The sequence below is a fragment of the Rhinatrema bivittatum genome, chromosome 1 (assembly GCF_901001135.1).
Source record: "Rhinatrema bivittatum chromosome 1, aRhiBiv1.1, whole genome shotgun sequence".
Lineage (NCBI taxonomy): Eukaryota > Metazoa > Chordata > Amphibia > Gymnophiona > Rhinatrematidae > Rhinatrema > Rhinatrema bivittatum.
This window is the reverse complement of record NC_042615.1, coordinates 222,400,653-222,414,511: the sequence shown is the minus strand read 5'-3', so window position 1 is coordinate 222,414,511 and position 13,859 is coordinate 222,400,653. Positions and strand designations below refer to the sequence as shown.

The 13,859-nt window shown below is 42.3% G+C and overlaps 1 protein-coding gene across 1 annotated transcript in view; it reads left to right on the top strand.

Annotated features, from left to right (window-relative positions):
• HTT (huntingtin) overlaps positions 1-13,859 on the top strand; it is a 797,032-nt gene that overhangs the window by 215,017 nt on the left and 568,156 nt on the right. Inside the window, exons 17-18 of the mRNA XM_029606726.1 lie at positions 971-1,129; positions 4,029-4,126. Of these exons, the coding sequence (XP_029462586.1) occupies positions 971-1,129; positions 4,029-4,126 (257 nt within the window). The remainder of the gene's footprint in view (positions 1-970; positions 1,130-4,028; positions 4,127-13,859) is intronic.

Genomic DNA, 13,859 nt, shown 5'->3' with positions numbered 1-13,859 from the left:
CTCTTTCTATCTGGAAAATACGTAAGGTCTCAGGCAGAGAATTCCAGAGCTTTGGATCTGCTATAGAAAACAGTCTATTTCTTATTTGCGTCAGAATTGTGCTCTGTATTATGGAAATAGTCAAGAAGTCATTTATTTTTGAACCCCTATGTCTCTACATCTACAGATGTCAAGGTGTTTAGGAAAGGGCTGAAGGCATTTCTTTTCCAGGAGGCCTTTAGATAAGATAATGTATGAAAAGTATTTATGGTATTGTTTGTTTTTATTATCATTTGTAGTTTATGTATGTACTAGCCGTTAAGCCCGTAATAATGGGCTACATTAAAAAAAATTTTCGGTCCATTTCCCTCCCCCTCCCCCTCCCCTCTATTCTCCCTCCCACCTCCCCCCTCTAGTCTCCCTCCCTCTCTCCTCCCCCTCCCTCCCTCTCTCCTCCCCTCCCCTCAGTCACTCCTCCCCCCTCCCCTCAGTCACTCCCCCTCTCTCAGCTCATTCACAACCCCTTCGGATGCAACAAACGGAAGATCTCCGGGGGAGGTCCCTCCCTCCCTCGCATGCGCCACCGCTCCTCGCCGCCGCCATGTTTTCAAAGAGCTGACGCTCTGCTCTGACCAACGTGTTCGCCCGCACACGTTGGTCAAGCCTCATTTATCTAATAGATTATGTAAACCACTCTGAATACAAAATTGTTTTTTAAAATAAAATAATATAGCTGGCCTCTGTTAAATGTTTGTGCATGTGGAAATGCTGATTTTAATGACTGCACTGTGAATAAAAGCACTGGGGAGAAGCCTTGCTGCTCATTTCTGTGCCACAAGAAGTTATCATAGAGCTGAAACCTGCTAATTGTGCCCTTCATTTTATGGTGTTGGTAGTAATATATCTGATAGCACTGAAGACCATTTACTATAGTCAGAGATGCTGTTCTGTAAAAGTACATGCAGTTCAGTTTTTACCTTTCATTTTACAGAAAACCAGTATGTATCTGATGTTTTGAATTATATTAACCATGGTGATCCTCAGATTAGAGGAGCTACTGCCATTCTCTGTGGAACCATTATTTACTCCATTCTCAATATATCTCGCTTTGATGCAGAGAACTGGTTAACCAGCATCAAAAGTTCTACAGGTAAGCCTCTTTTTTTTTAATGTGTATTCAGTCAGTTCCCAGACCTTTAGTTCTGAATTTTCTGTTTAAATGTTATTTTTTGGCTTTGTTCACCTTTCTCCATACCTGAACTTCTTCCCTGATGAAAGCTTGCCCTCAGCCCACACAACACCAGATATAACAATGTCAAAAGGTGAGGGCCATGGGCCCCTTGTTGTTTCTTCTTGGACTTGGATTTTGATTTAATTACTCACCTTTCCAAATTTGAGTTCAAGGCAAGTACAGTTGGTAGTTCCCTTCTCTAGATGGCTTAAAATCTACAGGGTTCATTCATCAAATTGCAATGTTCCATTATTGAGATTAAAAAATATAAATTGTGGAAAGGGGAGGAGTTCAGGCGGGATTTAGGTAAATTAAGGGCATGTAGTGCTGTGGTGATAATGTATCGCACATTATCGCCCTCAGTAGGCCGGAAATAGCTACAGCAGCGAGTTGAAAACTCACCGCCACTATGTGGCCACCTGCTCACTATCACCCCCAACCCCTTTATTTTCACGGCTCATCATTCCGCTATAATGATGAATCTAGGGGTACGATTTTATTTGAAGCGTTCGAGGGTGATGTGACTTTTCCAAGATCAGAAGCAGTGTTGGTAGGAGAAGCAGGGTTTTGAACCCTGGCTTTCTGCTTATCAGCCTTCTGTTCTAACTACTAAGCCAGTGTTTCCCAACTAGTATGCCTTCAGACCTGATCGTGTGCCACAGAAAAGTCACGACTGCCTGATTCGCAGGTGTAGACAAGCACTTAGGCTCTACTCTCAGCAGCTCACAGCAACAAGAATCACCAACAATGGCTCTTAAATATATAGGAGCTCTTTTCTGACATTTAATCATGTTGCCTCTTCTAGCTATGGTATGATCCCTGGATTGTGGTAATTAATAGCCAGCATGCAGGACATAGATAGCCTAACCCCACTTTGTGTGGTACACATGGTACAAAACATTACCTCATCACTCTCCTGATCTTCCTCCTTTTGAGTCCTTCCCTCCTCTGTCTTATTCCCAGCCTGAGTTAGACAGGGAGTGTAGACACTGAACATTGGATGTGACTATTTGAGTGTTGGGAGCAGCAGCAGTGAAGGAGCTCTGGCAGCCACATGTGGCACCAAAGGAACTAACTGATCTGACTGGCCACATCACACAGACTTCCCTCCTTCTGCACTTGTAAGTAGGGTGTCTCTCCACTCTCTCTCTCTCCTTTTGTTTTAAAATTTGAAAGAGACTGGTGGGTTGTCAGTGCTTCCCTAGCTGCTGATTTGACCATACGAGTCCTTTCCTTGTCTGCATTGCCTGCCCTGTGGAGGTTGGTGTGCATACAACATTTTTGGTATTGTAGGGGGTGCCTTGGCTTCAAAAGGTTTGGGAACCCTTTATTAGGCTACTGCTCCACTGTTGATCATGTTTTAATAAATCTGTCTATAATTCTGATATTACTGGAGAATCTTAGAGGTAGATTTTCAAAACGTACGCGTGTGCGTCCATGTGCACGCGCTACCGGCATGCGTACATGGACGCGTGATTTTATAACATGCGTGCGCTGGTGCGCGTTTGCTATAAAATTTAGTGTCTGTGCGCGCAAGGGGGGTATAATTTTGCAAATACGCGCGGCCACACATAGAGGCCTTCCCCATTTCCCTCCCAGTCCGCTCCAGTTAAGGAGCGGACTGGGAGGGAACTTCCGCAACCTCCTACCGTAACCTCCTTTCCCCTTCCCCTATCCTGCCTTCCCTCTATCCCTATCCTAACTACCCCTAATTTTTGTATTTTACTTTTTGCTCCTGCCAAGGAGTAGGAGCAAGTTGTGCACGCCAGCACAGTGGCAAATGGCCGCTGTACGGGGCACCTCTAGCCCCGGACCACCCGCCCCACCCAGAAAATGCACCCCCCCAGCCTGCCCCTTTCAGGAAGGCCCGCGCTTATGCGCATACCGGCCTTTTTGAAAATAGGCTCAGCGCCCGCTAGGCCTGCCGACGCGCATAAAGGCCGGATTTTACATGCGTGACCTTTTGAAAATCCGTCCTTTAGTAAGGGGCCAAAGATCCCAACTCCTTGATTTTCATTTGTAGGTGTTGCTGGATGTGATTCCTTCTTTACCAGGAGGTATGGTTGTTGCTTCTGCATTGTTTGCAGCGGTTAGCAGTCAGATTAGCAAGAGTCAGGTCCAGGACTTAAACCTAGGTATCCTGTTTGTCAATCTACTAAGCCATTGAACCAGCCCATTATTTGAATGTTCATGTTTCATTGCTTCTCTGAAAAGTAGTTCAGTGACTTCACACGTGAGTAACTTGACTTAAATCAAGTGCTGAATGCAGCATTTTACTAGGTCATATGACTCGCTCGTGTATCCATTAAGCTGTTTTATAAAAAAAACCCCCACAATTACAAGTAAGAACTATAATTTTTTGGTACATTTCCCGTATTAGTTTTTCGAAGATGATCTTGATTGGTTAAGCTATGGAGCCCTCAGGCACAAAATAGAAGAAAATCCTTGATCAATCATACCCCATGTTGCATTTGTTTTCTTTAAATAAACAAAAGGCTAGTGTATACACAAGACATTTAAGCACATAGAAATAAGGTTAAATAATGAAAATATAAAGGCTATAAGGGTATAAAACCTAAATAGTGCAGGTAAGTGTTCTTCCATAATTAACTAGAACATTTGGCATACAGTAAGAATTCAAATATAACTTGTTTGCTTAGATTTAATCCTCTTTAATTCTTATTGTATGGATGATAGTGAAACTCTCAAACTAGCATAAAATAATGATTAATCAGATAAAAGGTATCTTCAAATTGTGTGCTAACATTTTTCAATATTTTTTATGAAAATAACTTGGCTACCACTTTTCTTTTGTTAGGAAATTCTTTTTCCTTGGTAGACTGTGTCCCTTTGCTTCAGAAAACCTTGAAAGATGAATCTTCAGTTACGTGCAAGCTAGCCTGTGTAGCTGTTAGGGTAAGCAGACCATCTTTCTTTGTTGCAATAATTTAATTTCTTGGATGAAATAATTGGGTACAGCAGATATAACATGGAGAAAACAGGAAATCTGATGTCTGTTTTTTCTGAAATGTTATTTGCATGTCCATAAGCCTTAAGAGATAAAATTGGCAAGCAATTCATTGGCCTGGGAGGTAATGGAGTACCATCAAGAGAGGCCCCAGGGATGCTGGCATTGGTGACTGTTTGGATTAATTTGGGACCTTGTGATTGGACATGGAATGGAAAGGATGTTGGGGGTTGAATTTTAAAGGGGGTCATTTTGCAGCAACCCCTATAAATTTTAAATCAAATATATATATATTTTTTTCCTTTGAAAAATATCTCATCAAAACTACCACACACAATTACACTTGTTAATTTATGCGCAGATGTTTTGGGGGAAAATTTACAACATACTTTTGAAAATGCAAAAATATGTATTTAAGTGAAAGCTCGTCCCCCCACTGTGCCCTACTATGTCTTTGCTCATTGTGGATAAATTTAAGCATGTATCAGGCAGGCGGTATTGTCACAGGGCTGATACAAGCAGAGAGAGGGAGATGAAAAACCCATCCGTGGGGCTTTCTTAGTTTTTATAGCCAATTGGCTCTTCTCCTAGTCTTCAGACTTGAATATTGAAAATCTGTGGGGCAATTTCAAACATACAGTCCATGTAAGGAGACGTAAGAATATATCTGAGTTAGAAGAGTTCTGCAAGGAAGAGTGGGGAAAAAATTCCAAAAGCAAGACTAAAAAGACTATAGGAAACGTTTGACTAGTGGCATAGCCAAACTCATATTTTGGTAGGGTCTGAGATTATCTTGAGTGGGCGCTAGCCATGCAAGTGTGACTGTGCTGTTTATACATTTATCCACAAACTGACCCTCACCACCCCCAGCAGTCAGTCTCTCTCTCTCTCTCAATGCCCCTCCTTCCCATGAGGTGAGTGAGACACTGGTGGAGGGAGGGGTATTGAGAGAAAGTGAGACTGCTGGGGAGAGGATGGGAATGTCTTTCTCTCAAGTCTATTTCCACCCTCTATCCCCAATAGTCTTTCTCTCAAATCTCAGACCTCCTCTCCTTCCTCAGCAGTGTCTCTCTCAAACCCCTTTCTTTCCCACATTTCTCTTAACTAAACATGTCACCAAGTCCTTCAAGAAGCAATGCCAGCTATGTGAATCCAGGGCTCGTATCTATAGGGTCCCCAACAAAATCTTGGTAACAAAACCAATCATGATTTCCATCCCCTTTCCCCTGGGAACAATCCTGAAAAAAACACATAATTGTAAATCATACTTTTAATTGAATATTTAAATTCTGGTGTCACTATAGTAACAGCAAAACACTTTCTCCATTGCTAGGCACATTGAAGTAGTACAATACATATGAATATAAGATGTGCCATGCTGGGTCAGACTCAAGGTCCATCGAGCCTAGTATCCTATCTCTAACAGTGGCTAATCTGACTCATTAGAAAGTACCCAGCAGATCCCAAAGAGTAGCTCCATTTCTTTGTTGCTCACTCCCAGGGATAAGCAGTGGCTTTCCCAAGTCTTCCTAGCTAGTGATAGTTTATGGACTTTTCCTTCAGGAACTTGTCTGTTAAACCTTGCTGTGCTTAGATGCCTTGACCACATTTTCTAGCAATTAATTCTACAGCTTAATTGTGCATTTAGTGAAAAAATGTTATCCAATTTATTTAAAATCTTCTACCCTACAAAAGTCACTCAGGACCTATAGAGCAAACCTGTAACAGCACTAACTCCCAGAATGCACACAGTAAGGAAAAGACAGCACTGCAGATATTAGACCAGGTCCTAGAACACTAATACACTTTCAAATGGGAAAACAGAACAAGTTGAACTTCTACAGATTACTATACAGAACAAACTTGATCTTTACCTAATATAGAATAAGTGAACACAAAGTAGAAACAGAAATATGTAGACAAATATTAAACTTGAAACCTCAAGAAGCCATCTTTGCATGCAGTAAAGCACTGAAAAAATAGAAACAAATGCATTTCCTCCTGTACTGAACCAGGACAGCACTCCTTTGACGCTGTGCCGGTACACCTCCTTAAAGAATGTGGAAGCAAGTACCTCTTTGGCCTGGATATTTGGCATCTTCAAAATTTGGGACCTTAGGCAGTTGCCTGTGTTGCCTATCTCTAAATCCAGGCCTGTGGTGAACAAAATATAAAGATATCAGAGATGCACATTCTCAAAATCAACATATTTCAATCACTGAATTGCAGATTAAAATTGTTTTTAACCTTTGTTCTCTGGGCATCTTAATTTTCTTATTGTATTGATCCCAATTTCTCTCCCACTTTCCTCTATCTTCTCTTAACTCTTTTTCCAGGGTCTTATTTTTATTTTCCATTTCTTTTCTCTACTCCTGTATTTTTAATTCCTCTTCAACATCTGTCTTATATCTATTTTTCTCTTTCTTTCCTTCTTTAAAACTTTTATATACCGTTGTTCCGTATTCTATCACAATGGTTTACAAAAAATGAGATAATCAGAAAGCATAAAAGTACATTGAAATCAGAAATAAAACTGAAAGTTACATACGGTATGGGGGTCATTTTCAAAGGAGTTACGCATGTAAATGTGACATACTATCGTAGCAATTTTCAAAAGCTATTTACTCGAGTAAAGTGCACTTACTTGAGTAAATCCTATGGACAATTCAATGGCATATATTGTAGCAATTTTGAAAAGCCCACTTACTTGAGTAAAGTGTATTTACTCGAGCAAAAACCAGTTTTGCTCGAGCAAATGCTTTTGAAAATCTGGCCCTAAGTGTTGAAAGTAAACTAAATATCTCAATAAAACAGTTGCTCGCATATAGAAAAAATTAAAGAATAAAAGCATACAATATAAGACTAACAACAAGCCTCATTTGTCATATTCAGCAAAACCTTGCCTCAAGTAGATGCATTCCTCACTTATTAGGCTCATTAAAAGAAAAGGCAGTCATATTACTCACTATCTTCAAATACTTTTTCAAATAGCCAGGTTTTTAAATATTTTTAAAAATTTTTAAAATCAGCCTGCGTTCTCAAAACTGGTGGCTTCAGACCTGTGATTGATATAGCTCTATGTCTAACTTCACTAAGATGAGGTGACCGCGTGGAGGGCACCACCAAAAGATCTTTATTAGCGGATCTGAGATTTTTGTGGGGTATAAAAATGCAGTGCAGCATTGAGCCATTCGGTATTTTTACCATAAATACATTTATGTAATAGACAAAACTTTAAATTCAATTCTGAATTTCACCGGTAGCCAATGTAGGGAGCATAAAGTTGGCGTAATATCAAATTTTGTGCCACCTCTGTATACATTCATTACTCCAGTTCTTAACATAGAACATACAAACGACGGCAGAAAAGGACTAAGTGGTCCATCCAGTCTACCCAGCAAGCTTATGGTAGCATCTTCTGCACCATTCAGGTCATCCCCATAATGGGTAACATCTACCGTGCCATACAGGTCACCCCCATACTTAGTTTCCTAAACCGTCATAGTCAGGGCCCTTGTTGGTTACTGTCTGAGTCCAATTCCCCATTACTTCTTGCTGTTGAAGCAGAGAGCAATGTTGGAGTTGCATCCCAAGTATCAAGTTTATTGGTTAAGCTTGGTAACAGCCGCATCAGCAAGTTCCCCCCTTGCTTATTTTTTTTCCCAGACCGTAAAATTCAATGTCCTTGCTTTCTGAATCTAATTCTCCTTTTCCTCCCCCCCCCCCCTGCTGTTTAAAGCAGAGAGCAATAATGGAATTGCATCAACATTATGAAAGCTTATTGGTTAAGGATAGTAACTGCCACTCTAGTAAGTTACCTCCATGCACTCTTTTCTTCATTTCATCCTCTAACCTTTAGGGATCCATAGTGTTTATCCCATGCCCCTTTGAAATCTTTCACTGTTTTTGTCTTCACCACCTCCTCCAGAAGGGCATTCTAGGCATCCACCACTCTCTCCGTGTAGAAATATTTCCTGACATTGATTCTGAGTTGTCCACCCTGGACTTTCATTATATGGCCCCTAATTCTACTGATTTCTTTCCAGTGGAAAAGGTTTGTTTGTGTATCATTCAAATCTTTCAGGTATCTGAAGGTCTGTATGATATTTCCTCTGCACCTCCTCCCCTCCAGTGTTTACATATTTAGGTCCTTCAACATCTCCTCATAAGTCATTTGATGGAGACCTACCACCATTATTGCCCTTCTCTGGTCCGCCTCCATCTTGTCTGTATCCCTTTTGAGATAAGGTCTCCAGAACTGAACACAATACTCCAGGTGAGGCCTCACCAAGGACCTGTTCAAGGGGATTATTGCCTCCTTTTTCTTACTGGTTATTCCTCTTTCTGTGCAGCCCAGCATTCTTCTGGCTTTCGCTATCACCTTGTCACATTGCTTTGCCATCTTCAGATCGCTAGACACTATCAACCTAAGGTCCCTGTCTTGCTCCATGCACAACAGCCCTTCATCCCTTATCTCATACAGCTCTTTTGATTACTGCACCCCAGATGCAGGACTCTGCACTTCGTGGCATTGAATCCCAGCTGCCATATCTTTGACCACCGTTCATGCTTCCTTAAATCACGTCTCATTCTCTGTACTCCTTTACTCCTGGGGGAGTTCTGCGCTACTGCGGAACGCAGAATTTGCGCAGAATTCCCCCCTGCGCAGAATTGCCAAATTCTGTGCAGAAAATAGCAGAGGAGACCCCGGCATGCCGTGAACAGAGCACGTCCCGCGGCACACGCTCCGTTCGCGGCGAAGATGAAGGCCCGGTGCACTGTTTGCAGCGAAGATGAAGGCCCGGCGCGCCGTTCGCGGCGAAAAGGGAAGGCCCCCGTGTTCCATGGGATGCGCTCCATTCACGGCGAAGATGAAGACCCAGCGCACCATTCGCGGCACATGGGGGCCTTCCCTTTTCGCCGCGAACGGCGCGCCAGGCCTTCATCTTCGCTGCGAACGGAGCACGTCCCACGGCATGCCAGTGAGAGAGAATGTGTGTCAGGGAGGGGAGGGTAAGAAGAGATCATGGGGTGGGGGATGCCGGTGAGAGAGAATGTGTGTGAGAGAGGAGAGGGTGAGAGAGAGCATGGGGTGGGGGATGCTGGTGAGAGAATGTGTGTGTGTGTGTGTGAGAGAGGGGAGGGTGACAGAGAGCATGGTTGGTAAGAGGGGGTTGGGGGTGGGGAGGGTGAGAGAGAGAGCATGGGAGGCAAGAGAAGGGTGGCTTGGGGGGGATGCTTGAGTGTGGGTTTCAGAGAGAGGGAGCCTATATGAGGAGATTGTGAAGGAGTGTGTATGTGTGTGAGAGATTGGGAGATTGTATGAAAAAAGGGATCGTGTGTATGTGAGGGTGTTAGCCTGTGTGAAGGGATTGTGTATTTGTCAAATCAGCTATGCACAACTACAGAAATACAATCCTTCGTACAAAGAAAGACTTCTATGCTCGCAAAATTCACCACTTCTTCTTCGACGCCAAGGCCTTGTTCTCTTATGTCAAAGATCTTACACAACCAGCCTCCCTCACCATCCCAGATGACCAAGCCCAATCCAAATCCTCAGAACTGGCTATCTTCTTTCAGAATAAAATCTTAAACCTCCTAGCCCCACTCGCCGCCTCAGACACAACTACCTCCTCCTCATTCCTCCACCTTCACCCAGAAAGCAAACTTCAATTCATTCGAATACACTTCCTCCCTCGAAATAGAAAATATTCTAAACAAAATGAAACCTGCCTACCATCCAATTGACTCCATCCCTTCTAAATTACTGCTCAACAGTCCTAATACAATTGCTAAGCCTCTCGCTGAAATTATCAACTGCTCTCTATCTCATGGCTCAGTTCCAGATTCTCTCAAACTTGCCTACATTAAACCTCTGCTAAAGAAACCTAACCTAAATCCAACCGACCCGGCAAACCTTCGACCCATAGCCAACCTCCCATTCATCGCCAAACTCTTGGAGAAAATTGTCAATAAACAGCTTTCTGAATACCTTGAGGAACACAAAAACCTCACCCCAGCTCAGTTTGGTTTCCGCAAATCAAGGAACACTGAATCCCTTCTAATCTCTCTTACTGATAACATACTCCTAGGCCTCTAAAAAAAACAACATACCTCTTGGCCCTACTCGATATCTCAGCGGCATTCGACACTGTGAATCACTCCATCTTAATAAAAAGTCTCTCCGACATCGGCATAGCAGGAACTGTCCTCAACTGGTTTAAGTCCTTCCTCTACAACAGGAAATTCAAGGTCAGAATAAACAACAAGGAATCTCAACCTATTATTTCAACACTTGGAGTTCCACAAGGGTCATCGCTTTCCCCTACACTGTTCAATATCTATCTCCTCCCCCTCTGCCAGCTTCTCTCAAATCTAAAACTCACTTTATCTACGCGGATGATGTCCAGATTCTTATTCCAGTCACCGAATCTCTGACAAAAACCCTCGACTTCTGGAACAGTTGCCTACATTCCATCAACCTCCTATTATCCAGCCTAAACTTAGTTCTTAATACTTCTAAAACTGAACTCTTACTCATCTCGCAGAATAACAATTTGGCCCTCAACAACCTACTGGCTCCTAACTTGACTTCCATCACACATGTGAGGGACCTCTGAGTCACGCTCGACAACAGACTGAATCTCAAAACATTTATCAACAATACAACAAAGGAAAGTTTCTCCAAACTGCAAATTCTAAAAAAGCTTAAACCCCTCCTGCACACCCATGACTTCCGCTCGGTCCTTCAAGCTATCATATTCTCTAAAATAGACTACTGCAATTCTCTCCTACTCTGCCTTCCTGCTTCCACTACAAAACCCTTACAGATGCTACAGAACTCTACCGCAAGGATTCTGACGAATACCAAAAGAAATGAACATATTTCTCCGGTTCTAAAGAGCTTACACTGGCTCCCTGTCAAATTCAGAATCATTCACAAAGCTCTAATGCTGATCCACAAATCTATCCACATGCAGACCCCACTGGATCTAATCTTCCCGCTTCGACTACACATGTTTGCCAGACCTATAAGATCAGCACACAAAGGCACACTCCATGCTCCTCCCTCCAAGACCGCACTCAGAAAACGGGCCCTCTCCACAGCAGGGCCCACACAATGGAATTCTCTACCACCTGATCTGCGCCTAGAAACCTGCCAAAAGACATTAAAAAAAAGCTTAAGACTTGGCTCTTCAGCCAAGCGTTTCCCTGAAGAACTGAAGCACGCCATAAGACTCTTTACACCTCACCGCATTATTTAACACAATTATCGTTGTTGTTACCTTAATGTTAATGTTATTAACGCTATTACTCTTTCTCCACCTCTATCCTTGTTTGTGACTCTCTCTAGAGTTGTTTCTCTAGGTTAAAATCCCCTGTTTATAGTAATTCCAACTAAAGTTATATGTAAACCGACGAGATATGATTTTTCATGAGCATCGGTATATAAAAACCTCTTAAATAAATAAAATGTGTGAGACAGAGCCTGTGTGAAGGGCTGCGTGAGAGAGAGGAGACATAGGTAGCCTGTGTGAGGATTTATGTGTGAAAGAGAAAGGAAACTTGTGTGGGTGTGTATGCAAGAGAGAGGGCCCTGTATGAGGGGATGTGTGTGTGCGAGAGAGTGAGGGAGCCTGTACGTGGATTTCCAAGGAAATCTTACAGTGAATTTCTAAGAAAATTCTGCTCAAAATATTTAAAATTCTGCAACTTTAAGTAATAACTTTTTTCTGTAATAATTTAAAATGTAATTACTTAGACTGTCATGTAAATTGTGTTATTTTGACCAGTATAAAGTTTGCAGAATTTTCAGTTTTTGTGCGCAGAATTCCCCCAGGAGTAACTCCTTCCAGCGTGTCCACTCTGTTGCAGAACTTAGTATCATCTGCAAATAGACAAGTTTACCTTCTATCCCTTCCGCAATGTCGCTTACAAAAATATTGAACAGGACTGGTCCCAACACCGATCCTTGTGGCACTCCGCTTAACATAGTTCACTCTTCAGAGTAGGTTCCAATTACCATCACATGCTGTTTTCTATCCGCCAACCAGTTTGTAATCCACGCCACCACCATGGCACTCACTCCCAAGCTTCTCATTTTATTCACAAGCCTCCTATGTGGGACCGTATCATAAGCGTTGCTGAAATCCAAGTAGATCACATCGAGCGCTCTTCCTCGATCCAATTCTTTAGTCACCCAATCAAAAAAATCAATCAGATCTGTCTGACAGGACCTTACACTGGTGAGTCCATGCTGCCTCGTGGCCTGAAATCATTCTGACTGTAGACAGTTCACTATCCTTTCCTTCACCAGTGTCTCCATTAATTTTCCCACCACAGAGGTGAGGCTAACCAGCCTGTAGTTTCCAGTCTCCTCTCTGCTCGCACTCTTGTGAAGCGGGACCACCACCACTCTTCTCCATTCACTCGGCACCACTCCCATTTCCAGGGATCTATTGAACAAGACATGCAGCAGACCCACCAGGACATCTCTTAACTCCCTCAGTGTATCCTGGGATGAATCTCATCAGGCCCCATGGCTTTGTCCACTTTCAATTTTCCCAACTTTTCCCATACATTCTCTTCTGTAAATGGAGTTTCGTCTACTCTGCCCCCATCCACAGTCTTGCTAACTAGGGACGGTCCTTCTCTAGGGTCTTCTTTAGTGAACACTAAACTGAAGTATTTGTTTAATATTTCTGCCATTTCTTTGTCTTTCTCTACACATTGATCCTTGTCAGCTTTCAATTTCACTATACCACTTTGGACCTTTCTCCTTTCTCTGATGTATCTAAAAAATGTTTTGTCACCTCGCTTTACCTCTTTGGCAATCCTTTCTTCCGCCTGACTTTTTGCTTTCTTGATTAGTTTTTGTCTCCCTCAGTTTCACTAGATATTCTTCCTTGTGTTCCTCTTTTTGGGATTCTTTATATTTCTGGAATGCTGTTCTTTTTGCTTTTATTTTTTTCAGCCACCTCCTTTCAGAACCGGATCGGTTTCTTATTTCTCTTACTTTTGTTCATTTTTCTAACATATAGATTTGTTGCGTTTGTAATTGCTCCTTTATTTTGGCCCACTGTTGTTCCACCTCTCCCATTTTCTCTGTCTTCTAGTTCTATCTCCAGGTACGTTCTCATTTTGATAAAGTCCATATTTTTGAAATTCAAAACTCAGGTATTTGTGTGACTTCTCCATATCCTATTTGCAATATCAAACCATACCTTTGATCACTGGTGCTGATGTGAGCACCCCACCCGGACATTAGAGACATTATCCCCGTTAGTGAGCACTAAGTCAAGTATAACTCCCCCCTCATGGTTTCCATTACCATTTGTTTGAACAGAGCCCCTTGCAGGGCATCTACTATCCTTCTACTTCTTTTAGATTCCGCAGAAGAGATCCTCCAGTCTACATCCAGCAGATTAAAATCTCCAACAAACAACACTTCTCCCTTCTTTCCCACCTTTTGGATGTCTTTGACCAGATCTCTGTCTAGATTTTAGATATAGATTATTTTTTTTTTTTATATTTTAATATTCCACATTTCACACTTTTTTCAGTGCTTCAAAGCAGATAACATTCAGGTACTGGCTAAACACTGCAGTATGATTACATTTCCCTCAAAGAAATCTCAGATCGGCCAATAAAGCACTGCTAACCATTCCATCAGTCAAAACA